The following is a 25285-nucleotide window of genomic DNA, read 5'->3' as shown; positions in this document are numbered from 1 at the left end:
ACATTTTATTTACTATTTGTATTTCAAATTATGTCAGTTGAGGGAAGTAATTAGCGGTTAAGGGTAGTTATTAGCGGGTAAGAGTAGTTACTAGCGGTTAAGGGTAGTTAATAGCGGTTAGTGTGGCTATTTTGTCTATATATGTATTGTGTAACAAGTTGAATGATGAGTGAGTTGGTTTATTGCCTCTCTTAGTTGTACGAGTGTTTTCTAACAACCTCATCCTTTTATTGTGTTAATGGTATCATAATTTTATTGTGTTAAAAGGTATAGAAATGACTTGCTTTATCACTTCAAAATCTCACGTAAATAATAGTGTGTGTGTATATATATATATGTGAAGATCAGTAAGTACAAAGCACGCCCCAAAATGAAGCCTTAACACTGTCTAAAACTTGGCCTGAATGTTGGCGATGATAGCGGGATCGGTTTGGAAGGCCTTTGCAAGGATATCGGTGGAGATGTCCGGGTTTGATCCAAAAATTGCATTTGCAATGAGAATAACACCTGGGTTTTGGCTGCTCAAAGCTGCAAGGGCGACTGCAGAGCCATTCCCGATATTCTGTTGGAAGTGAACGAGACCGACAGGAAACACGAACATATCGCCCTTGTTCAAGGTCTTGGTTATGAGACGGTTTTCCGGGATGGAGGTGACGAAGCTGACCAGGAGCGTGCCTTCGACGACTGTCAAGATTTCGGTGGCACGAGGGTGCGTGTGGGGAGGGTTGATGCCGTGTGGGGCGAAGTCAATGCGGACGAGGGAGATGCCAAGAGTGTTGAGCCCTGGGATTTGGGCAACACTGACAGGAGTTGCTTGGGATCCCACCGGGTTGTTTATGGCGGCTGGCACATTCAATCCGCTCCAGAAGAAGTCTTTGGCTTCCACAAGCTTGGGATCCTTGCAAACTAGGCCATTCACTTTCACTGTCTCACAATGAAACAAGCATCAACAATAATGACGTCCAAAAATAGATGCATATATATATATATATATATTTTGGAATGCTTACCAGGAGTGTTGAGATCTGCAACGCAGAAATCTTGAAGTGGGCTTGGCTCGGATGCCCATGCAACCCAACAAGTTATAGCCAGGAAGGTGAGAAACAAAAGTGGGGCGGCCATGATGAGCTGATCTTCACAAACACTTGGAGATTTGGGTGAGACACCAAAGCACCCTATATATGCCTTGGCTTTGAATTAAGGAGGACATAAAGAAGCTGTATTTATAGATCACTTGTAAACATTTTCCTAATTGGTGGACGGCTCAACAACTTTCCAACACTTCCAGAAAAATGTCTCTTTTAATATGCTATTAAATGTGAATCTATTTTTAGAAAAGTAAACTAATATTAGGTATGTTTTGGCTTTGTATACTGTATTATAGGTTAAAAAAAAAAACTTATTATAAGCACAATATTTTAGCTATATTAAACATATTACAGCTTTAATCAAACACTATAAAAATATGTTCATAGCAATATATGTAAGCTACACTTTAGGAGACGAGTCACACGTTGGGATTCCTTATCAAAAGTGGTAGATCTCTGATCCAACCTTTCAAATGTAATTTTCACATAATTTTTAGACAACCATAAGCCTAAATAAACAAGTTCAAACTTCAAGTTGTATTCAATCTCTATCTCTTCACAAGTTCTTTCTCCCCGTCCCTCTCTAACCAACCTCCTCCTAGAATTACCAAGTACCCTAAAGAGTTTATCTTAAGATCAACTTCAGTGGTATGGACATTTTACTTAGCCTTGTTCCAGGCTTGAGGACTTAAATTTTGATGTCGGAAAGAAATCAAAGGTCATGGATGGGAGATATGATATGGACATTTGCTCCAAAAGGCAGGGCAATATTGCACATGTTCCAATACATGGGATGATATTTTTAATGATTGTGAGTTAATCTAGAGAATGATCCTGCATTTATAATAAAAAAGGCTAAAGAAATAGAAGCTTTTTATGCTAAAATTACATCAGCAGGATCAATGGTAAGTATTGGAAATTGGTAAAGCATGACCGATGTCCTCAATCCGTCAATATAATCAATACTGCTTCCCTTCTTTTATTCAAGATAACTTCTTTGATTTTATTCAGGGGGCGGATACCTTGCTTGTAAGTAACATCGTTTTGTTTCTTGAAAGATATGCTACTTCCCGCTCTTCTATCTGCAATCTCCATTGGTTTGAGGTCTTTTGAGAAAGCTCAAAGTAAAGCCATGAGAACTTATGCTCAAAGTGGACAATATCGTACCATTGTGGAGGGTCGTGTTCATCTAACATTGATAAGCTAAAGTTTCTTATCAAGTTGTTGTTTTTTTTTTTTTCTCCTAGCTTTCTGCTTTTGCTTTTTGATATATGTCTTAACATTTGAGAAGCACATATGTTTTTGACATCTAAATACTCTTTGGATGTATTTGTCATTAGATAGAAGGCCTATTTGCCTATTGAGGAAATTTGTGGCTAGTATGAAGCTATCGAAAAAGCAGTGGCTAGATATGAGGATGGCGTGGTTCTTCACATTCTCATCTAGCTGTCAAGAAAATGTTGCACCAAAGCAAATTCAAAAGACAGGAAAATAAATAGATGGTTAGTGAAGATAGGTGAAAGAATTGCATCTGGATATTGTGGTCATTTGTACCATTGATTATTTCTTGGTCGAGATGTGGCTATCAAGATATTAAGATCTTAATAAATAAATGAAGATTGGGAGGATTTGAATGAATTGTATTATGTATGATGACTCGTGTCCATGTGACCTCTACACGTTTCATATGTATGCATGATATGTTAAGCTATGCTATGTTGTTCGATGTTATGCTATGCTATGTTGTTCGATGTTATGCTATGCTGTGTTAAGCTATGCTATGTTATGTCTATCTATGTTATGCCACGTTATGTCAGGATAAGTTATTTCATGTAATAAAGTTATGCTATTTTGTGGTCATGTCATCTTATATGAGGTTGTTATGAAATTGATAATTGTTACAAATGAGAAACATAAATAGGATTGAAAGTCCTAATTGATTACGACTATATAAAATAGTAGATCTTCTTCCGTCTTATCGTACCTCTAGCAAACAAACTCCTCTTCTTCGTCGGAATCAAGTTCTTCCTCGGATGAGTACTCCTCCTCACACAAGTCCACCATAGTACTTTTCTCAGGTGACCTACCACCTTCTCTTTATACGATAACTTCCTAGTCCCCCCTCCTCACCCTAACTCAATCGGCGATGTCTTCATAGTTGTTGATCATCCATCGGATCTATTCTTCTATACGATAAATCACCATCTCGTAGTACCACCACGATACCGATTCTCGTTCTTTTTTCGAGCCCCCCATGTCGGTCGTGACTTCGACTTTGAGTATGGCCTATGAAGTAAGGAAAACAGAAAGAGGAAGGGAAGCGAAGGAGCGAGGAAGGTTCCAATACTCCCCTCAAGTTGAAAAGTGTAGGTCAATAACACTCAACTTGTCTTTATTCCCCCTCAAGCTGGAGAGTGTAAGTTAATAACACTCAACTTATCTCTCAAAAAAATAAAATTGTCGTATTCCCAATAATGAAAATATCTGCCAAGTTAACTCTATACCAGTATTTTCTAATCATCTAGACACATTGGTTTTCTTTTTAGACTTTCAATAAATAAATGAATTTTTCATGAAGATGCAAAATATGAAACATTGGTTTGTTTTTTTAGACTTCAAGGAAATAATTGAATTTACCAATAAGATGGAAAATCCAGATGATCTGGACACATTGGTTTGCTTTCTAGAATTCTAAAAAGTTACTGAATTTCCAAAAAAGATGTAAAACCCAAAAAAAGACCTCCTTTGATGTATTTCAAAACTGGAAGAGCTCCTTCTTGGTTCATGCATAAATGATTTACTCTAGAGTTGGTAATTTATCTCATTTAATTTGATTGGAACACTTGAATACTTTGGCTGATCAAACTCGTGAATGTAATAGGGATGTGTTAAATTAACATTCAAAATTTTGAAACTGGATTTGGCTGATTCCGCCAAAAAGGAAATTTTGATATTTAAGAACACCAAGATCGATGTTTCCTTGAATCAATTGAGAGGTTTATGCACATGGCTACTCTAAGCATCAAGTTATCGATTCCTTTAAAGAAACTTGATTCCTTTAAAGAAGTTTCTTATTGATTCCTTTAAAGAAGTTTCAAAGGATAACCCAAACAAGGATATCACAACACTTTGACCAGCAGTCTTATGTCTCCTTCGTGAATATCTTGTTTATGATCAAGCAGAAGCATATGGAAGGGAAAATAGGTCGACGGGTTCTTCTAATGAGGGACATGTGCCAAGATTGTTGTTAGTGATAATGGAGAGAGATCTTTTAATCATTCCACCATTGAATTTGTTTAAAATGTTGTGAGAAATTTGAAGATGATTATAACGTAGTCTTGATATTGGACAATAGAGAACAGTTTGCCGACTACTATTCTCGATCTAAGAGAATGATTGAGAATATTTGTAGCCAATTCAAGACCCAGATTGAGATTAGGAGGCTGCCTGTTTGTGATGAAATCTGGATTATTGTGGAGAGAAAAAATATTGATAACTTGAGGTGCTCAATAAGGGACAATCGCTATAGAAACTAGAAATTAGAACTTTTGAAATGTGGACTTAAAAGGATGATATATCTAGTGGAAGGTGATCCAAATTCATCGGTCGTCCTCTATTCCGATCTCTGTTACTTTTCTTATATTCTTCCTCTTCTCCTGCTCTGATACCATATTAGGAATGAGAAGCTATGATACCATGTTAAGAATGAGAAACATAAGTGGGATTGAAAGCCCTAACTGATTACGACTATATAAAATATATTCCAATACTCCTCTCATGTTGGAAAGTGTAGGTGAATAACGCTCAACTTGTCTTTACTCCCCCTCAAGTTGGAAAGTGTCATGTTGGAGAGTGTAGGTTAATAACACCCAACTTGGTTAATAATGAAAAGCTTTGATGTCATTTTAAAGAATGAGAAACATAAGTGGGATTGAAAATCTATGACCCATGAACCTCCGTAGACATTGCTAGGAAAGCTAGGCTAGAATGTACACGAATTATGTTAGCATAATTCACAGAGTGATTATGTTATAGATAAATGAAGCTCTGTCTTGAACCATACATTATGCCATGATTATAAGCTATAGAGATATCACGCATATTTGTTTGTCATGTGCATCGAGATACTTCCCCAATATGATGAGTTCGGACGTATATGTTACAAATTATGTATTTTTTTTTGTTGTGTTAAAGATTTTACTCTGAATGTTTAAGTCCACGACATTGTTTACTTAATTTTTAAAAAGAATTTTTCTCGCACAATAGACATGTCATGCATGCAGTCGACCTTATTTTTAATAGAAACTCGAGTTGTTATAGTTATTATTAGAGCACGAGGCTTATAGATTCTATAGACTAACCTATGATGTAGGCTTAGAAAGTTCCCATGACTTTGCGGCGAACACTTCGTCTCCATCAAGCATGCCTTATGAAAGATAATATATTATGTTGATTGTTATTTCATAACTTACTAGACATGAAATGTGTATGCGATAGGATGTTTTGATGATTATGAACATGTTTAAAGTTAACAAAGGTTCATAATGTGATTATGAAATTATAGTCCCACAAAAAAAATAAGTAGGTCACTCAACATTAGAAAGTTACAGCGTTATGACTATGGATATGCAATGTTATTCTTAATATGTTACGTTATTTTATGATATGTTATGTCACATCATGCTATAATAAATTATATTATATAATAAATCTATGGTATTTTACCATCCTGTCATTTTGTAGGGGTTGTTATGTAACTGACTCCATAGGTTTTGTTGTGTAATTCTCGATGTCGTATGTGAAGAGATACTTTAGATTCCTTTTGCATGCATAATTCCTTAAGGCCTGTTCTTACCATGTGAACTTAGTGTGTATCACACCTCTTTGCCACACGTTGTGTTTCTATTCTCGAGGTTGCAATATCCTTCCCCTCACTGGTTATTGCCCAGTTTTTTATGCTCCTTTGGACTTTTCCAATTAAATATCGGAGGAGTGTCTTTGTTGAATATAAATGGACCAGATCATCTTAATTTCAATTTTTCCATAGATGCCATGTCTTCTTTATAAGAAAACCTTCTAAAGGGATTTTGAAGGTTTTCCTTAATGCCCATGATGTCTCATCACATTGTACTTGTTTTTACGAAATGCAATCCTTTATCATCAATTAATCATCAATTAATGCTCTTGGTACGCAAAACCGAAGTGAAAGATTCCTTTTTAGAAACTTGAATACGGTCCTCCCATCATTTGGTGGGCAAGCTATCACTTCTACCCACTTGGAAACATAATCCATAGTTACTGGGATATAACAATTCCATGAGATGGAGGAAGTGGCCCCGATAAAGTGAATGCCCTATACATCAAAAAGTTCTTCTTCTAAAATAAAATTGAAGGGTAGCTCGTTTTTCTTACTAATACTTCTTGTCCTTTGACATTGATCACAACATTTGCAAAATTCTATAGCATCTCTAAAAATTGTTGTCCAATAAAAACAAGATTGGAATACCTTAGCAACTGTTTTTTGTCCTTAAATTTTGCTTACGCATGGGGACGCAAGGCTTTGCTCAATTATTATCGATATTTCACGGTGTGGAACGCATCTTATTAATATGTCATCTCCATAATGCTTAAAAAGAAAAGGGTCATCTAAAATGTAAATCCTTCCCTTCATGGAAGAACCTCTTTATTTGCTAATAATTTTTCTCTTCATGCATGATGTCACAGGCTAATTTTAACCTACACGAGCAAAGCCCAATAGATTTCAGATTTGTCTTCATAGTCACTCAAACATACCCACGTTTGTTGGAAGTTTTTGTTGGAAAAAGGGATATTGGAAGAGATAGGAATAGATCAAAGCTCCATGCTTTATTATTGTTCTCGGACTCAATGCTAGAAGAGTTACACAATTTCAATATTTATAGGCTTATACACTAACTAGTAAATTGTGGAAATCTAGATAAAATTCAAATCTACTGACAATCTCCTAAAATCTTGGTAGTTTGAATACTTTGAATTATATCCTAACTACTTTAAATCATATCTCAATTTTGAATACTTTGAATCATTTCTCAACACTCCCCCTTGATTCAAAGTTGCAGATGTCAAGTAATTGTCTAAATTAGCAGAACTTTTCTTTTGACAAAACCTTAGTAAGTATGTCTGCTTTAACCCATATAATGTCTGTCTCAGCTTGTATACCTTTGTTTCTTTGTCCTTCTTTATGAATCCCTCTAAGTGTGTTACATAGACATCTTGTAAATCTCCATCAAACTGATAAATAGGTACTATTTATCTTTCTCAATTCTTCAAGAGATGAGTTACTATTTAGTGATGCTGAGATGATGAATTTGACAGATTTTGTGTTGTAGTGGAGGCACTAGGAGATGTATTGGAGTTGATCCTTTTCTCTTCATCTAAAGAAACTTCATCTATAATCTCTTTTGAATCATTATCTAATAGTTTTATTTTACCATGACTAGTTTCAACTTTCACTGTACCTTTTTCCTCAACTTGCATCTCTTTTGTATTTCCAAGTTGCACTTTAATTCTTTGCGTCTCATCAAGCCTTTGGAATAAAGATTTGATGTCTGTCATATGGTTCAAGCAACTACTATCAACAAACCATAAGTCACCTTTTTTTGGATCAATATCAGTACACGCCATAAAAAGCTTTTCTTCCTCTTCTCCATTTTCTGCTGCAAAATTTATTTGTTGATCTTTATACCCACAATTAGTTTTTGTGTGCCCATACCTTCTGCAATGGTAACATTGTATGACCTTCCTTATATTACTTTGTTTATTGAACTGCATTTATCCATCATTTCAACATCTACCCCTGTTATCATGATCACCATGGAAGCTGCGAAATCCTCCTCTTCCACAACTTCTACCTGCTAAATGAATATTTTCTTTTTCGTTGCCTTCGTTGTTGGCTGTCTTCTTCACTTGTAGTGCCTTTTCTTCATTCTTTTCTGATGATCTATTGATTCTTGCCTCATGAGCCTGAAGCGAGCCCATCAGTTCATCAACGGAGAGTATTGATAGATCCTTACCTTTCTATGGCAGCCACCACATGGTCAAACTTTGGAGTTAAGTTTCTCAACGCCTTTGCAACAATTGTTTCATTTGAAATTTTCTCTCCATAAGTACGCATCCGACTAACTATTGCCATTGCTCTTGACAAAAAGTCAGCAATTGATTCGTCATTCGTCATGAGCAGAGTTTCAAAATCACGTATAAGAGATTGCAATTTCACTGTTATGACCTTTGAATCTCCTAGAAACTCCTTCGGTAGAATTGACCATGCTTGCTTTGATATGGTTGCTGCTGCAATTCGTGAAAAAAATAGTGTCATGAATTGCTTGCTGAATAATGAATAGAGTGTTGGCATCATTTTTCTTGGTTTCTCCTTGATAAGGCAACCCTAATCCTCAGTCCAACAATCCAAGCTTTTTTAGCAAGAACTCTCTAAAAGTAATTAACACCTCTTTATACGAAATTTGGATCAACCAAGAGATAAGGCTAGAATTAGATTACCTCTTATGATCGAAGATCTAGAAGCAAGATTTGGAACCTTGTTCTAAATTGAGTCACTAAAAAATCTAACTTGATCAAGGCTTGATTGAATGGCTCTCATGCAATTTTACTACAAGAATTGCTTGAAACTTAGAAATGGCAAATATGATGCTCGAATTTCTAAGGAAAACGTCTCAATTTGAGATTTGAATTACATTCATCCACAAATCTGAATTTTACATAAGATATTGTGGGTATTTATAGTCTCCCGATAAAAAACATTTGTGGATGGGATTTATTCTCGATCCCTTTCATCTCCACAAAAGAATAAGTCAAATTGACTTTGACTTTTACATAATTTATGAAATTAAAAATAATTATTTTTAACAAATGTTGATTTGCTTGAATGGCTAATTTGACATTTTTAATTAAATCTTCTTAGCAATGCATTTGGAACACCGTGATTCTTATCCTCTTCAAAATCATTATGCAACACCGTGATTCTTATCATCTTCCCCCTCTTCAAAAGGATTCGTCCTTGAATCAGAAAAATTATTATGCAACACCGTGATTCGTCCTTGAATCAGAAAAGTTATTATGCAACACCGTGATTCTTATCATCTTCCCCCTTTTCAAAAGGATTCATCCTCGAATAAGAAAAATCCTTATGCAACACCGTGATTCTTATCATCTTCCCCCTCTTCAAAAGTATTCGTCCTTGAATCAGTTTCAATGTTGAATGTGTCCACTTTTATTCCTTTTCTAAATATCGTGTGGCCTAGCACTATCTCTTCATTGACAATGAAATGACATTTTTTCCTATTTAGTTCAAGATTCTTCTCCTTGCACCTTTGTACAACCTTCCTTAAACGACACAAACTGATTTCAAATGATTCTCTATAAACTGAGAAGTCATCCATGAATGGAAATCATAAATCATTGGAATGTTTCTAGAGCGTTGCATAGCTCAAAAGACATCATTCTAAAGGTAAAAATGTCATACAGACATGTACATGTGGTCTTCTCATGGTCTTCTAAATTGATTGTAATCTTGTTGTATCCCAAATAGCTATCTAAAAAATAATTATGTGACTTTCTAGAAGTCTATCGAACATTTGATCAATGAATGACAAGGGAAAATGGTTATTGCACATTGCCTTGTTCAGTCTTCTATAATCCATACACATTCTCTGTCCATTCATTATTCTAGTGGGGATCAGCTCATTATTCTCATCTCCTACTAGTGTCATTCCTTCTTTCTTTGGAACATATTGAATAGGACTAACTCTACTACTATTTGCAATTAGATGGATTATTCCAGCATATAGTTACTTAATAATATCTTTTCTAATAACTTCATTCATCATTGGATTTAATCTTCTTTGTTGATCAATGATTTTAAATTGTCCTTCCTCAAGTTGAATCGTGTGCATACATAGTAAAAGACTAATCCTTTTTATGTCTGTCAATGTCGACCATATTGCCCTTTTGTGCTTTGTTAATGTTTCTAGAAGCATGTTCTTTGAACGGATGACAGTGTTGCTTAGATGATAATACGTAGTATCTCCTGGTCACCTAGATATGAATATTTAGGCTAGGGGACAGTCGTTTCAAGTCTAGTTGTGGTGCTTCTTTAATAGATGGCTTCATTTGTGAACTTTTTCTTCCCTCTAATTCTAGGGATTGAATAACTCTGTTGACTTCATACAAAACTGCATAATGTTCGATAAAATTACTCCATCTTCTTTCTTCTTCTTGCATATATTCACATTATCTCATTCCTCTTCAAATGGTTGTTCTGTTAGCTCATAAATTTATGAGCATTCTCGGCCTCTTGAATATTTTAGGTCGTCATTTATATATCAAACTCCACTTACTGGTTACAAATTCTTAAAGTGATGGTTTCCATGTGGACATCTACTAGTGTTCTTCCATGGTTTAAAAATGGTCTAACCAATTTAAGTGTTAAGAATGTGAAACATGGTAGGATTGTAATCTTTAAATAGTATACAAGCTACAAATAACTCCTATAAATAACAAAAATAACTATAAAATATAACAAATATACTGCTAACAAAAATAAGATAAAATATACCAAATATAATTTAAAACAAATAGGTAAATAAAATAAAATATACTAAAAGCCAATTCCTAAAATTAAGGGAAAAAAACCTAACCGATTCCAACTATATAAAATATATTCCACAAAATATATTCCACAAGTTCTTAATACTCGGGCTCAGTAGTTGGAGAGGATATGTCAATTGCACCCAACTTCTCTTTCATAGATCAAAGTATGAAAACATAATTGGAGAGTGTATTTTAATCACACCCAATTTATTTTTCAGAATATCAAAGGGTTGTCCTCACAAAGCTTTGGTGAAAATCTTTAAGTTAACTCTAAACAATTGTTTGCTCATGATATGGATACATTGATTTATTGTTAACTCTAAACAATTATTTGCTCATGATATGGATACATTGATTTATTTTTAGACTTTCAATAAATAATTGAGTTTAACAGGGAAGATGCATAACAGAGAAATAGACTGCAATGATTTACTCCAGTACTGGTAATTTGTCCCATTTAATTTGGTTAGAATAGGTTAGGTGAATATCTAGGTGATCACTTCTTAGTTCATAAATGATTTACGTGATAATGATTTACTCCACTACTGGTCATTTGTTCCATTTAATTTGGTTGGAATAGGTGAATATCTCGATGATCACTTCTTAGTTCATAAATGATTTATGGGATGGTAATTTGTCCCATTTAATTTGATGGAACAAGTAAATCTCCATTCTGTTCATAATGGTGAATGTAATAATGATATGTTAAATTAACATCTAAAATTTTGTTCATAATGGTGAATGTAATAATGATGTGTTAAATTAACATCTGAAATTTTGAAGCTGGATTTGGCTGATTACACCAAAAAGAAAATTTTGATATTTAAGAACACCAAGATCGATATTCCCTTGAATCACTTGAGAGGTTTATGCACATGGATACTCTAAGCATCAAGTTTGTGATTCCTTTAAGGAAGTTTCAGAGGATAACCTGAACAGGATATCTTATCACTTTGGCCAGCAGTTGTATGTAGCCTTTGTTGTTTATGGTTAAGTAGAAGCAGTTGGAAGAGAAAATTCGTTGTTTATGGTCAAGTAGATTCTTGATTCTTTTAAAAAGTTTTAGAGGACAACCTGAACCAGATATCTTATCACTTTAGCCAACAGTCTTATGTAGCTTTGGTCAAGGAGAAAATTTGTTGTTTATGGTCAAGTAGATTCTTGATTCCTTTAAAGAAGTTTCAGAGGATAACCTGAATCGGATATCTTATCACTTTAGTCAAGAGTCTTATGTAGCCTTCGTCAAGTAGAAGGAGTTGGAAGGAAAAATTAATGGTTTATAGTGAAGTAGAAGTAGTTGGAAGGGAAAATATGTGACAAGTTGTTTTAATGAGGGGTATATGCCAAAGATAATTGTCAGTGATAATGGAGAGAGATCTTTTAACGTGAGAGCTTGGTCATCATCTAATCATTCCATCACTAGTCCCCTTAAAATGCTGTGAAAGAAAATACGAATATCTTGAGCATGCCACCTTTCAGCTTTGGCAAGAAATTCGAAGATGCTTATAACGTAGTATTTGACATTGGACGATCGAGAATAGTTTGTCACCCACAGTTTTCGGTCTAGGAGAATGATTGAGAATATATATAGCCAATTCAAGATCCAGATTGAGATGAGGAGGCTACCTATTGGTGACGGAGTCTGGACAGTTTGCCAAAAACATCTTAATAATGAATATGTTCTTGATTTTATTGTTGAGAGAAAAAATATTGATGATTTGCCGTGATCAATGAGGGACAATCACTGTACAGACCTGAAATTAAAACTTTTTAGATGAGGACTGATGATATATCGTGTGGAAGGTGATCCCAATTCATCCATAGTCCTCTGTTCCCCTATCTCTATCACTTTTCTTCTGTTCTGATCTCTCCTGTTCTTCCATTTCATTGCTCTGATATCTTCCATTTTACCTGCTTTGATATTAGGTTAAGAATGAGAAAGAGATGGAATTGAAGTTTCTATCTTTAGCAATGTTTATACCACTTAAACAGTATACAAGCTATCAAATAACTTCTAAAAATAATATAAAATGTACTGCTAACCAAATCCTAATAAAATGAGATAAAGTATACCAAATATATTACTAACCAAATCTAATAAATAAAATAAAATATACTAAGAACCAATTTCTAAAATTAAGGGGGGAAAATTAATTATGCTATATAAAATATATTCCACAACTAACCTTATATTTTAAAATCAAATTTCACAATAACAAGTGATTGACCTCTTAACTAAGATGGTGACTATACTTGGTCTAGCCTCACCCGTCTCTAACTTCTTATAAATAGACAAGGCATTAAGTTGATGGTTGACCACAAGTCCCATAATGCTCGGTTTAGTTTTTTTTCTTTTTTTTTTCATTGATATTGGAATTGTGAATGAGCCTATGCCTTTTTCGTTTAGTGGCACCTTATTTTTTAGAATTACACACCCTCCTTATTTGGTTGCACTACCTTGAATTCTTCAAACTTTCTTCAGTGAGCATATCCTCGTAAATTTTACATAATTTGTCATTTGCTTCAAGGTCTCCACTGGTCTCCACTAGTGATATGTTTATATGAAATTCTTAAAATGGGTCTTCCGGTTTCTTTATTTTTATTTTTGGTTGGAAATGAGGTGTCGGCATATGCGTTTTACTCTTTATTTACGAGGCTTTAGAAGAAGAATTATTTCTAAGCTTTCAATTACCTTTTAAGTATCTTGCAATGGAACTAGAGTATTAAGGAAGATTTTCTTGCTCTCTCTTCTTTGGAATGAGAGAAATAAGTACCTAAAGTGGCTAACTAAATAAACATGTAGGTTACTAACCAATAACCCTATAAACTAAAATCACATTGTCAACATGTTCTAACCACACAAACCACACAAGACTCTCTCGCCTCCTTTATAAGGTTTATTTCACCATACACACTAATTTACAAAGAGTAATCAACGTCTTAAACCTGTAAATTAATAGAATAAGAAAAGAGAGTAAGAAATTAGATTAGAGAGTTATCCAGTCCTTTTTAAGTGACCTTTAGGCTCTCACTTCCCTCTCATCGTCTCCTTTAAGTGACCTTTAGGTTCTCACTTCCCTCTCATTGTCTCAGGCTATTCTTCTCATTGTCTTAAGCTATTCTTCTTACTCCTTTTTTCTTTATGTTGTCTTCATCCCTTTGTTGGTTGATCTTTCCTTTTGCTTCATTCTTCTCATTTAGAGTTGAATTAAAATTGGTTTCAAGAATGGCTAAAACAAATGGTTCTGAACATTCTAATCATATTTCTCCAAGATTTGATTAGCATTATGATTCAGAACAAAGTTCTAGAGTGAATAAGCCTGTTGTGCCACGATTTTGCAAATAGCCTATATGAGTTTTAGAGTGAACTAGCTTTTATGCTATCTTGGTTGCTAGCTTACATTGCTTAGGAAGTTAATTATAAATATCCAAGTATCGGAGAGGTGTGACCTCATCATTGTTCAATACGGTATCACGAATCTTGAACATCATCTATGAAAGTTGACTAGTAACTATTGCACAAGACCATAGAGTTACGTTGAATTTTGGGAGGGATCTCATATGCTAGTGAGATACCTTATTGTACTTGCTTGGACATCAAAGTTGAAATGGCCGAATTGGTCTAAGGCGCCCGATTAAGGTTCTAATTCGAAAGGATCAACAATTAATTTGAATTATTGCATTGTTAAATAAGAAAATTCTCATATATAATGACTAATTATATTCAAGTTCATAAGGTAATTCTTTGGCATGTAGCAAACAAAATGAGAGTTCATGCATTTTTACGATAATGTGAATAGCCTTTACTTAACAATAAGATTCTCGAAAAAAAAAATTTAGTTTTAACAGGAAAAACTATTCACTCTTCCCGATGGTGGCAGCGATGGCTATTGCTGTAGCATTGCACATTGGCAACGACAACGAGGTACGGTGTTTGTGGCGGCGAATGGGTGGTTGGGATGACAAGGAGGTGGAAGGAAGAAAAAGAAAAGGTAGAGAAAAGGGGGACCGTGAGGGCTTCCAAACGGCGGTGAATAGGTGCTTGTTCTTACATGTGAATTCTAGTGTATCACACCTCTTTGTCACATGGGGTTGTGTTTCCATACTATTCTTACTTGAGGCTGCAATTTCCATCACCTTTCTATCTATAATATCTTCAGCATTAGCATTATCGAAACTTAACTTCTTAAATGCTCAAAATTCTTTAGGTTCAAGTTTTAGGGGTAGATGGCATGTCTTCCTAACAATTAGCTTATAAGGGGACATCCCTATAGAGATTTTGAAGATTGTCGTGTACGCCCATAATGTCTTATCATGCTTCACAAACCAATCCCTTCTATTAGGCTGTACAATGTTTTTGAAGATAATTTTTATTTCTTGTTGGAGACCTCTGATTATCCATTGGTCTGGGGATGATAATGTGTTATCACCCTATGTTTTACATTATACTTCTCCAAAACGCTATTCATCAATGTATTTACGAAATATGATCCTTCATCACTAATTAATTCCCTTGGTACACAAAACCAAGTTAATAAATTCCTTTTTAGAAACTTGAGTACGGTTCTCCCATCATTGAATGGCCAAGGTATTGCTTCTACCCACTTGGAAACAGAACTACAGCTACTAGGATATACAAATTATATAAGATGGAGGAAATGACCCCGTAAAGTCAATGTCAGATACATAAAAAAGCTCTCATTCTAAAATAAAATTTAAGAGTACTCATTTTTCTTACTCATACTTCTTGTTCTTTGACATTGATCACTACATCTACAAAATTCCATAGCATCTCTAAAAATTGTTGGCGAATAAAAACAAGATTAAAATTCCTTAGCAACTGTCTTTTGTCCTTTAAAATGTCCTACGTATGGGGACGCAAGGTACTGCTCACGAAATATTAGTATGTCACTATCTAGAACGCATATTCTCGTTACCATTTCCATAATGCTTAAAAAGAAAAGGAGCATAAAAAATGTAACTCCAGAATTTATGGAAATTTTTTTTTAAAAAAAAATTTCCTAATAATTTTGCTCCTCTGATGGGAAGGGCTAAAAAATTGGCTATGATTTCATACAAGGGACCTCTTGCTTCCTTGTTACTGCCTACAATTATTAATATCCGCTAATCAAGTAATGCATCATCTATTTCTTCTTTAATTTCTGCTAATCAAGTAATGCATCATCTATTTCTTCTTTTCCAACCTAGACAGGAGATCTGCTACATGATTTTTAGCTCCCTTATATCTAAGATTTGTATCTCAAATTCTTGTAGTAGTAGAATTCATCTCATTAATCTTGACTTAACATTAGGTTTCATCCTGAGGTGTTTGATTGTTGGGTGAACAGTGTTCCCTTTCATATTTTGCTCCAAATAAATAAGGTTTGAAATCTTTAACAGCAAATACTATAACTAACCTCTATTTTTTGTTTGTTGTATAATTCAGTTGAACTTCATTCAAAGTTTTGCTTGAATAATAGATAGGATGAGACAGGCGAACATGAACTATTAAGAAGAAAGTTGGTTTAATTTACCAACTAGGTCGTGTAAAAGATCGAAACAAGAATGTTACGACTCAAAGTAGACAAAAGAGTTATACCGACACAAGGCGTAACAAATTTGAGTTTGAGATTGTCGACAAGCTATTCTTGAAGGAGTCCCCAACAAAAAGGATCCTGAAGTTTATGCGGAAGGGCAAGCTAAGTTCATGCTTCATCGAACCCTTAAATATTCTAGATGAGATTGGACTAGTGGCATACATATTATCCCTATTATTTGTAATACCCAAAGTAAGGTTAATGTACCTCAAGTAAATTTAAGGTACTTAGATAAGGTCTAAAGGATCCCTCTAAAAGATCGAAGAAAAAAAATTAAGTGATTAAAGTAAGGAGAAGAGGTTGAGCAAATAATCCCATAAATAACAAAGTTTATAGGGATTTAAGGCCTTCCAAAATGATGAGAAAGGAAAAAGACTGAATAAAGGTTATTTTCCTAATTTTAAAGAAACTTTTTAGATTTTTAATTCTTTATTGAGAAAGAATTTAAGGTGCTGATGAAGGAGGGAATGACCCAAAGGGGTAAAGAATTTTTAGAAAAAGTTTAGATTTTTGGGAAAATAATAATAAAAAGTGGGAAATTACAAACATGCCCTTAAAGATACTCTTAGTTACGAAAATGCCACCAAAGAAAATATGCAAGCATACTAATGGGCAACATCCTCATTGGAATGAATATTTTCGATGAGTATTCATAAAAGTTTAAAATAAAAAGAGGAAAAACCAGCACTGTTCTAGATCAATGGTTGTGCAAGCTTCATAATAAGAAACTCTAGACAATGTTTTAAGACAAGAATCGAGTAATGAGGATTCCTTGAACTGGAGATTGAACCTTTTAGATTATGGAGTTTTTCTTCCTTGAATTTCTTCCATAATCATTTTCTCTCCTACCAACTCATGCACGACTCCCAACAAGTTTCATGAAGGAATCGGAGCTTGATAAGATCTAGAACGACGTAACCAACAAAAATATGTATGGGTTATTTGAACTAAGCACATATTTTTCGGCGAATTTTAGAAGGTTATAACTTGAGCTACAATCCACGAAAAGGTATGAAATCAATCCTTAGCTCTTTCCTGTAACGCCATCTATAAGTTTCATGAAAAAATTGAGTGGAGAAACGCTTTAAATAAAGCTAGAGAGGTACGTTTTCAAGCGGTGGTGCAAAGGCCCACGCCCATCTTCCTCTTAAGAAAAAGATGATGACATGACCTATTCAACTGAACCGACCCTATCAACCTAAAATCTAATCTTCCCTCCATTTTTCTCAACTTTAACCTTCTTATAGACAGGTTCTCATGAATACCTTTATTATTTTTGAAACTAGAGACAAAGATAAAATATTTGTAGGGATGATTTATATTTTAGTATGACCTTAACCTGAGTATGAATTAAGGGAATGTGATAAAAAAAAATACCAAGTGTCGTGAGTTAAGGTCGTAAACTGAGTGATTTGCTTGAGATTCAAGTAATGTTAAAATAACCCACTAAATGAACTCCGCTACCCATGAAATTTTAATGATAAGAATATTATGTAATGTTAATATTATATATGAAAAATATTTCCTATTAGACAAGCTTAAGTAGCTAAACCAAGTAACGGTATAACATGACCATAATGGTTCTCAGGTAACTTACTTTCGGTTCATGATCCAAATGACCTCTAAATGTTATGAACCTTTATGAAATGTCTTATTTATCTTTTGTAAGGATTACTTTATGTTTGAGACTCATTAGATCATGTTGGGAGCTTGAACCAAGTTTAGGATGCAAAAATGACAAAAATGCCTCTATGACGATAACCTTAGGTTGGAGACCTAAATGACCTCCAAATACTATGAAACTTCAAAATAGAACTTATTTCATGATGATTGATGATCTTTTATAGATTGAATATTATTGCATCACTTTAAAGACTAAACCAAAAATTAGGAGTAAAATGACCAAAATGCCTCTAGGATTCTTTAAGATGTTTCAACGTAACATCCTCCAAATGACTTACTAATTTTGATAAGAACTATTTCTAAAGACATAAAGATATACTCAAAATTTAAAGTTTGGAACCTAAACTAAGTTGGAGCCTAAGTAAAGCCTAACCGACAATACCCAAACGACCTTTACCCCAGGTCCAAGACTCTTATATAATTTTATAAAGAACATATTATGATATCATGACATATTGAATGACTAATGCAAGTTTCCTTATGGTTTCATAATTAATGGGAGCTTAAGAATATATGCTAAGATATGTGACTCAAGAGATTAAGAACCCTAGAAATTTATAAAATGTATTAAGATCAAGAACCAACCGAAATATCAACACAAGCCCTGCTGCATTTATTAAGATAAAAGAATGCTAGGTACCACTCAAGGATAACGAACAAAGGTTCTCAAACTCAGAAACGCAAGAAACTCCTAAACCTCCCACGGTAAAGCATATTCACGAATTAGACTACAATGCTTGGAATGTAAGAAGCCTTAGATGTTGGTTTTTAGATGACACTGCTTAGAACTTAAGAAGCATCAAGCATACGTATTTAAACAATCCCGCTTGGAACTTATGAATCCTTGGGCATAGATTTTCATACCGTATCACAGTGAACACATGAAGCCCTGAATAAGTGTTCAGACTACGTTGCTTGAAACATATGAAGCCTTGGATGTAGGTATTTAGACTATGCTGCTTGAGACGTATGAAGTCTTGGGCATAGGTTTTTAGTGTTGAACACAACTCACTGTGGGAAACACTCGCACTCTTTATTAAGACCAATCGAGAAGAGAATACAAGACACTCTGTAGAATACTTCTGCTTTTTATTGTTTTTGGATTTCTTGGATGAATAACCTAGGTAGGGTGGAGAGGTATTTATACTAAGAGTAAACAATCTATATTGAACCAATATAAATCTAGACCTAACGGATTTGAATCTAGAACTAACAAATTTGAATCTTTCTCCTAAAATATCTAGATCTCTTTCTCCTAAAATCTTTACTAAAATAAATATATTGGGCTCATACAATAATTGGGCTTGACTCTATTGGGCTAGTGATGATATTTCAACACTCCCCCTCAGCACTAGTCCTCATTCGCTGCACCATGTTGAGCTGACAGCGAAACTCTCATGTTTGCCAGTATTTAGCCCTTTTGTAAACAAGTCTGCCACTTGGTCATCTGTCTTGATCTNAACAAATTTGAGTTTGAGATTGTCGACAAGCTATTCTTGAAGGAGTCCCCAACAAAAAGGATCCTGAAGTTTATGCGGAAGGGCAAGCTAAGTTCATGCTTCATCGAACCCTTAAATATTCTAGATGAGATTGGACTAGTGGCATACATATTATCCCTATTATTTGTAATACCCAAAGTAAGGTTAATGTACCTCAAGTAAATTTAAGGTACTTAGATAAGGTCTAAAGGATCCCTCTAAAAGATCGAAGAAAAAAAATTAAGTGATTAAAGTAAGGACAAGAGGTTGAGCAAATAATCCCCATAAATAACAAAGTTTATAGGGATTTAAGGCCTTCCAAAACGATGAGAATGGAAAAAGACTGAATAAAGGTTATTTTCCTAATTTTAAAGAAACTTTTTAGATTTTTAATTCTTTATNTTGACATATCTCAAGGTTCGTCGAGATGTATCCAAATGAGCCTTCTTCGAATTTTGCATATATTGATCAATGACACCAACTTCATTTTCGAATTTCTTTAGTTGGTTCATGTAGAACTCTCTGTTTAATTCTCCATGCAAGAAAGCATTATTCATATCCATCTGCCATAATTTCCAATCTTTATTTACCGTATATANATGCCCTTAAAGATACTCTTAGTTACGAAAATGCCACCAAAGAAAATATGCAAGCATACTAATGGGCAACATCCTCATTGGAATGAATATTTTCGATGAGTATTCATAAAAGTTTAAAATAAAAAGAGAAAAACCAGCACTGTTCTAGATCAATGGTTGTGCAAGCTTCATAATAAGAAACTCTAGACAATGTTTTAAGACAAGAATCGAGTAATGAGAATTCCTTGAACTGGAGATTGAACCTTTTAGATTATGGAGTTTTTCTTCCTTGAATTTCTTCCATAATCATTTTCTCTCCTACCAACTCATGCACGACTCCCAACAAGTTTCATGAAGGAATCGGAGCTTGATAAGATCTAGAACGACGTAACCAACAAAAATATGTATGGGTTATTTGAACTAAGCACATATTTTTCGGCGAATTTTAGAAGGTTATAACTCGAGCTACAATCCACGAAAAGATATGAAATCAATCCTTAGCTCTTTCCTGTAACGCCATCTATAAGTTTCATGAAAAAATTGAGTGGAGAAACGCTTTAAATAAAGCTAGAGAGGTACGTTTTCAAGCAGTGGTGCAAAGGCCCACGCCCATCTTCCTCTTAAGAAAAAGATGATGACATGACCTATTCAACTGAACCGACCCTATCAACCTAAAATCTAATCTTCCCTCCATTTTTCTCAACTTTAACCTTCTTATAGACAGGTTCTCATGAATACCTTTATTATTTTTGAAACTAGAGACAAAGATAAAATATTTGTAGGGATGATTTATATTTTAGTATGACCTTAACCTGAGTATGAATTAAGGGAATGTGATAAAAAAAAATACCAAGTGTCGTGAGTTAAGGTCGTAAACTGAGTGATTTGCTTGAGATTCAAGTAATGTTAAAATAACCCACTAAATGAACTCCGCTACCCATGAAATTTTAATGATAAGAATATTATGTAATGTTAATATTATATATGAAAAATATTTCCTATTAGACAAGCTTAAGTAGCTAAACCAAGTAACGGTATAACATGACCATAATGGTTCTCAGGTAACTTACTTTCGGTTCATGATCCAAATGACCTCTAAATGTTATGAACCTTTATGAAATGTCTTATTTATCTTTTGTAAGGATTAATTTATGTTTGAGACTCATTAGATCATGTTGGGAGCTTGAACCAAGTTTAGGATGCAAAAATGACAAAAATGCCTCTATGACGATAACCTTAGGTTGGAGACCTAAATGACCTCCAAATACTATGAAACTTCAAAATAGAACTTATTTCATGATGATTGATGATCTTTTATAGATTGAATATTATTGCATCACTTTAAAGACTAAACCAAAAATTAGGAGTAAAATGACCAAAATGCCTCTAGGATTCTTTAAGATGTTTCAACGTAACATCCTCCAAATGACTTACTAATTTTGATAAGAACTATTTCTAAAGACATAAAGATATACTCAAAATTTAAAGTTTGGAACCTAAACTAAGTTGGAGCCTAAGTAAAGCCTAACCGACAATACCCAAACGACCTTTACCCCAGGTCCAAGACTCTTATATAATTTTATAAAGAACATATTATGATATCATGACATATTGAATGACTAATGCAAGTTTCCTTATGGTTTCATAATTAATGGGAGCTTAAGAATATATGCTAAGATATGTGACTCAAGAGATTAAGAACCCTAGAAATTTATAAAATGTATTAAGATCAAGAACCAACCGAAATATCAACACAAGCCCTGCTGCATTTATTAAGATAAAAGAATGCTAGGTACCACTCAAGGATAACGAACAAAGGTTCTCAAACTCAGAAACGCAAGAAACTCCTAAACCTCCCACGGTAAAGCATATTCACGAATTAGACTACAATGCTTGGAATGTAAGAAGCCTTAGATGTTGGTTTTTAGATGACACTGCTTAGAACTTAAGAAGCATCAAGCATACGTATTTAAACAATCCCGCTTGGAACTTATGAATCCTTGGGCATAGATTTTCATACCGTATCACAGTGAACACATGAAGCCCTGAATAAGTGTTCAGACTACGTTGCTTGAAACATATGAAGCCTTGGATGTAGGTATTTAGACTATGCTGCTTGAGACGTATGAAGTCTTGGGCATAGGTTTTTAGTGTTGAACACAACTCACTGTGGGAAACACTCGCACTCTTTATTAAGACCAATCGAGAAGAGAATACAAGACACTCTGTAGAATACTTCTGCTTTTTATTGTTTTTGGATTTCTTGGATGAATAACCTAGGTAGGGTGGAGAGGTATTTATACTAAGAGTAAACAATCTATATTGAACCAATATAAATCTAGACCTAACAGATTTGAATCTAGAACTAACAAATTTGAATCTTTCTCCTAAAATATCTAGATCTCTTTCTCCTAAAATCTTTACTAAAATAAATATATTGGGCTCATACAATAATTGGGCTTGACTCTATTGGGCTAGTGATGATATTTCAACACTCCCCCTCAGCACTAGTCCTCATTCGCTGCACCATGTTGAGCTGACAGCGAAAGCTCTCATGTTTGCCAGTATTTAGCCCTTTTGTAAACAAGTCTGCCACTTGGTCATCTGTCTTGATCTGCTGCATCTCGATTTCTTCCTTTAGGGCCTTCTCTCTAATGAAATGGTAGTGCACCTCCACATGCTTTGTTCTAGCACGAAACACCAGATTTTCTGCTAGGCGAATCGTAGATTGGTTGTCGCAATGAAGTGGTATTGGATACTCAATTTTCTGATGCCAATCTTCCATCAAAAGTTTTAGCCATGTATTTTCCTGAGCTGCTCTATACTCTGCTTCTGTAGTTGATAATGATACTGTTGGTTGTCTCTTGCCACACCAAGAAATTGTTTCTGAACTAAACTTGAACACATACCCAGTGGTTGGCCTCCAAGTATCATGGTCTCGTGCATAGTCAGCATCACTATATCTAGCTAGCTTCCAGTCTTCGCTTCTTTTGTATAAACGATCGTAATTGATTGTACCTTTGACATATCTCAAGGTTCGTCGAGATGTATCCAAATGAGCCTTCTTCGAATTTTGCATATATTGATCAATGACACCAACTTCATTTTCGAATTTCTTTAGTTGGTTCATGTAGAACTCTCTGTTTAATTCTCCATGCAAGAAAGCATTATTCATATCCATCTGCCATAATTTCCAATCTTTATTTACCGTATATACTGGAGGAACTTGTACGATAATGATCTTTGCCACTGGACTAAACGTTTCATCATAGTCTAGTCCATATTCTTTAGAGAACCCTGAATCTATAGTCTGAGTTTTGTATCTCACGATTGATCCATCCAGGGTACACATTATTTCGTAAGCCCACTTGCAAGAGATGAGTTTGGTATCTCTTGGTCTTGACACTAATTCCCAAGTCTGATTTTGTTCTAGGGCTATAGTTTCTTCCTCCATTGCTTTCTGCCAAGCTAAGTTTTGTGATGCTTGTTCATATGTCTCTAGCTCATTAACTTCGTCTTCTACTGCGTTGGCATACTCTAGATTTGCCTTTAGGATTATTTCTGAATGTCTGAGTTGTTGAGGTGTCATTTCGTTTTCACTAGGCTCGCTTAGTTGAGTCACTTCTTGCTCGCCAACACTAGTGTCACTTGAATCTTTAGGCATATCAGCACTTGAGCAAATGTGTACAATTTGCTCCCCCGTCTTTTGTGGAAGAATCTCTTCAGTTTGCTCCCCTATGTTCTGGAGAAGAATTTCTTCAATTTGCTCCCCCATGTCCTGGAGAAGAATTTCTTCAGTTTGTTCCCCATGTCTTGGAGAAGAATTTCTTCAGTTTGCTCAAGGCGTGGTAATACTTCCTTCTCTAAGGGCCACCCCTCTTCCATTGCACCGCTTTGATCGTCAATCATGTGGTTTACGCATCCTGAATCAATGATCCAGTCATCCTCATAATCGATATGCTCTTCCATTGTCGCCATGAGTGCTAGCTCGTCTTCTTCTATGGGACATAGTACCTCTGCATCCCATTCATCTTCTATCTTCTTTTTGGATATTGCCACATTGCTTTCAATAGACTTTTTCCTGGACCAACAATCTCTAGACATATGGCCCTTTTTCTCGCAATTATAGCAAATACCAACAAATCTCGTTCTTTGGAAACTCTTGTTGTCGTTCTTCTGAGCTCTCTCAGGTCGTGCAATCCCTTGGTGGCTTCTTCTTTTGTCACCATTGTATCCATGTTTGGTAGACGGCCTATTATTGCTCTGACTTTCACTCGTGTAGAGTGCTTCTTCTTCACCCTTCAATGTGAAGCCTCCCATTTGTTTAGCCATGGCTTCATGGCTGGCTAACAAATTTTCGAACTCTACAAGTGTTGGTTGAGTGGGCCATCCTTGTACAGCAGTAATGAAGCTTCGATATTCTGGTCGTAATCCGTGGATTATAATCCTCTTCATTCGAGATTCTACAATGGCGGACTTTGGGTCTAGTTCAGTAATCTCCCGACAGATTGATTTGACATTGTGGAAGTACTGAGCAATTGTCATATCACGTTGTGTAATTGACAACAACTCATTCTCCAGAAGTTGTAGCCTCGTATCGTTCTTCTTTGAGAACAACATCACGAACGTGTCCCATGCTTCTTTCGGTGTCTTGTCATCCCAAATATGTTCTAACATCTCTTCTCCGATTGTGATCTTCAACGCAAACATTGTTTTGCCTGCTTTGATTCTCTATTTGCGTAAGGCGCCTTTGGAATCCTCCTCTGGCGGCGTAGTTTCACACCCGCCAACGATCTCCCAAAGATCTTGTCCTTGTAAATAGGACATCATGCATGTTGCCCACGTGTTGTAGTTGTTGTTGCTGAGTTTCCTGATTCCTCCAACGATTTGGAAATCACCCATCGTGTTGGCCATACCTCAGTAATACCAAATAAGTTCTTTTGACACAAGACTTGCAGAGTCACAGACTTCTCACGACACAAAAGAAACTCACTCACCACTAATCTCAAGAAATCGTTTATGATGTGGAAGATCAGACAGAGCTGCAACCACAGAGCATAGTAAGGATTCCAAGAGACCAGATAACCTATACTAACCTTGCTCTGATACCAAATGTTGAACACAACTCACTGTGGGAAACACTAGCACTCTTTATTAAGACCAATCGAGAAGAGAATACAAGACACTCTGTAGAATACTTCTGCTTTTTATTGTTT

The 25285-nt window shown here is 35.1% G+C and overlaps 1 protein-coding gene and 1 long non-coding RNA gene across 2 annotated transcripts in view; both read right to left on the bottom strand.

The window, feature by feature from the left end:
- Positions 1–357: 357 nt before the first annotated feature.
- LOC111439861 (germin-like protein 8-2) lies at positions 358–1194 on the bottom strand. Its single transcript, XM_023077325.1, has 2 exons — positions 1011–1194; positions 358–924 (listed from the first exon to the last, which is right to left on the bottom strand). The coding sequence occupies exons 1-2, from the start codon at positions 1120–1122 to the stop codon at positions 389–391; spliced, it is 648 nt and encodes a 215-aa protein (XP_022933093.1). The 5' UTR covers positions 1123–1194; the 3' UTR covers positions 358–388.
- A 20549-nt stretch (positions 1195–21743) lies between these two features.
- The window catches only part of LOC111439862, a 23081-nt gene continuing 19539 nt past the window's right edge, over positions 21744–25285 (bottom strand). The window contains exon 4 of the long non-coding RNA XR_002709873.1: positions 21744–21754. This is a non-coding gene — a long non-coding RNA (uncharacterized LOC111439862). The remainder of the gene's footprint in view (positions 21755–25285) is intronic.

The sequence above is a fragment of the Cucurbita moschata genome, unplaced genomic scaffold, assembly GCF_002738365.1.
Source record: "Cucurbita moschata cultivar Rifu unplaced genomic scaffold, Cmos_1.0 Cmo_Scf00112, whole genome shotgun sequence".
Lineage (NCBI taxonomy): Eukaryota > Viridiplantae > Streptophyta > Magnoliopsida > Cucurbitales > Cucurbitaceae > Cucurbita > Cucurbita moschata.
Note: the sequence above shows the minus strand (reverse complement) of the source record. Positions and strands in the feature narration are given on the sequence as shown.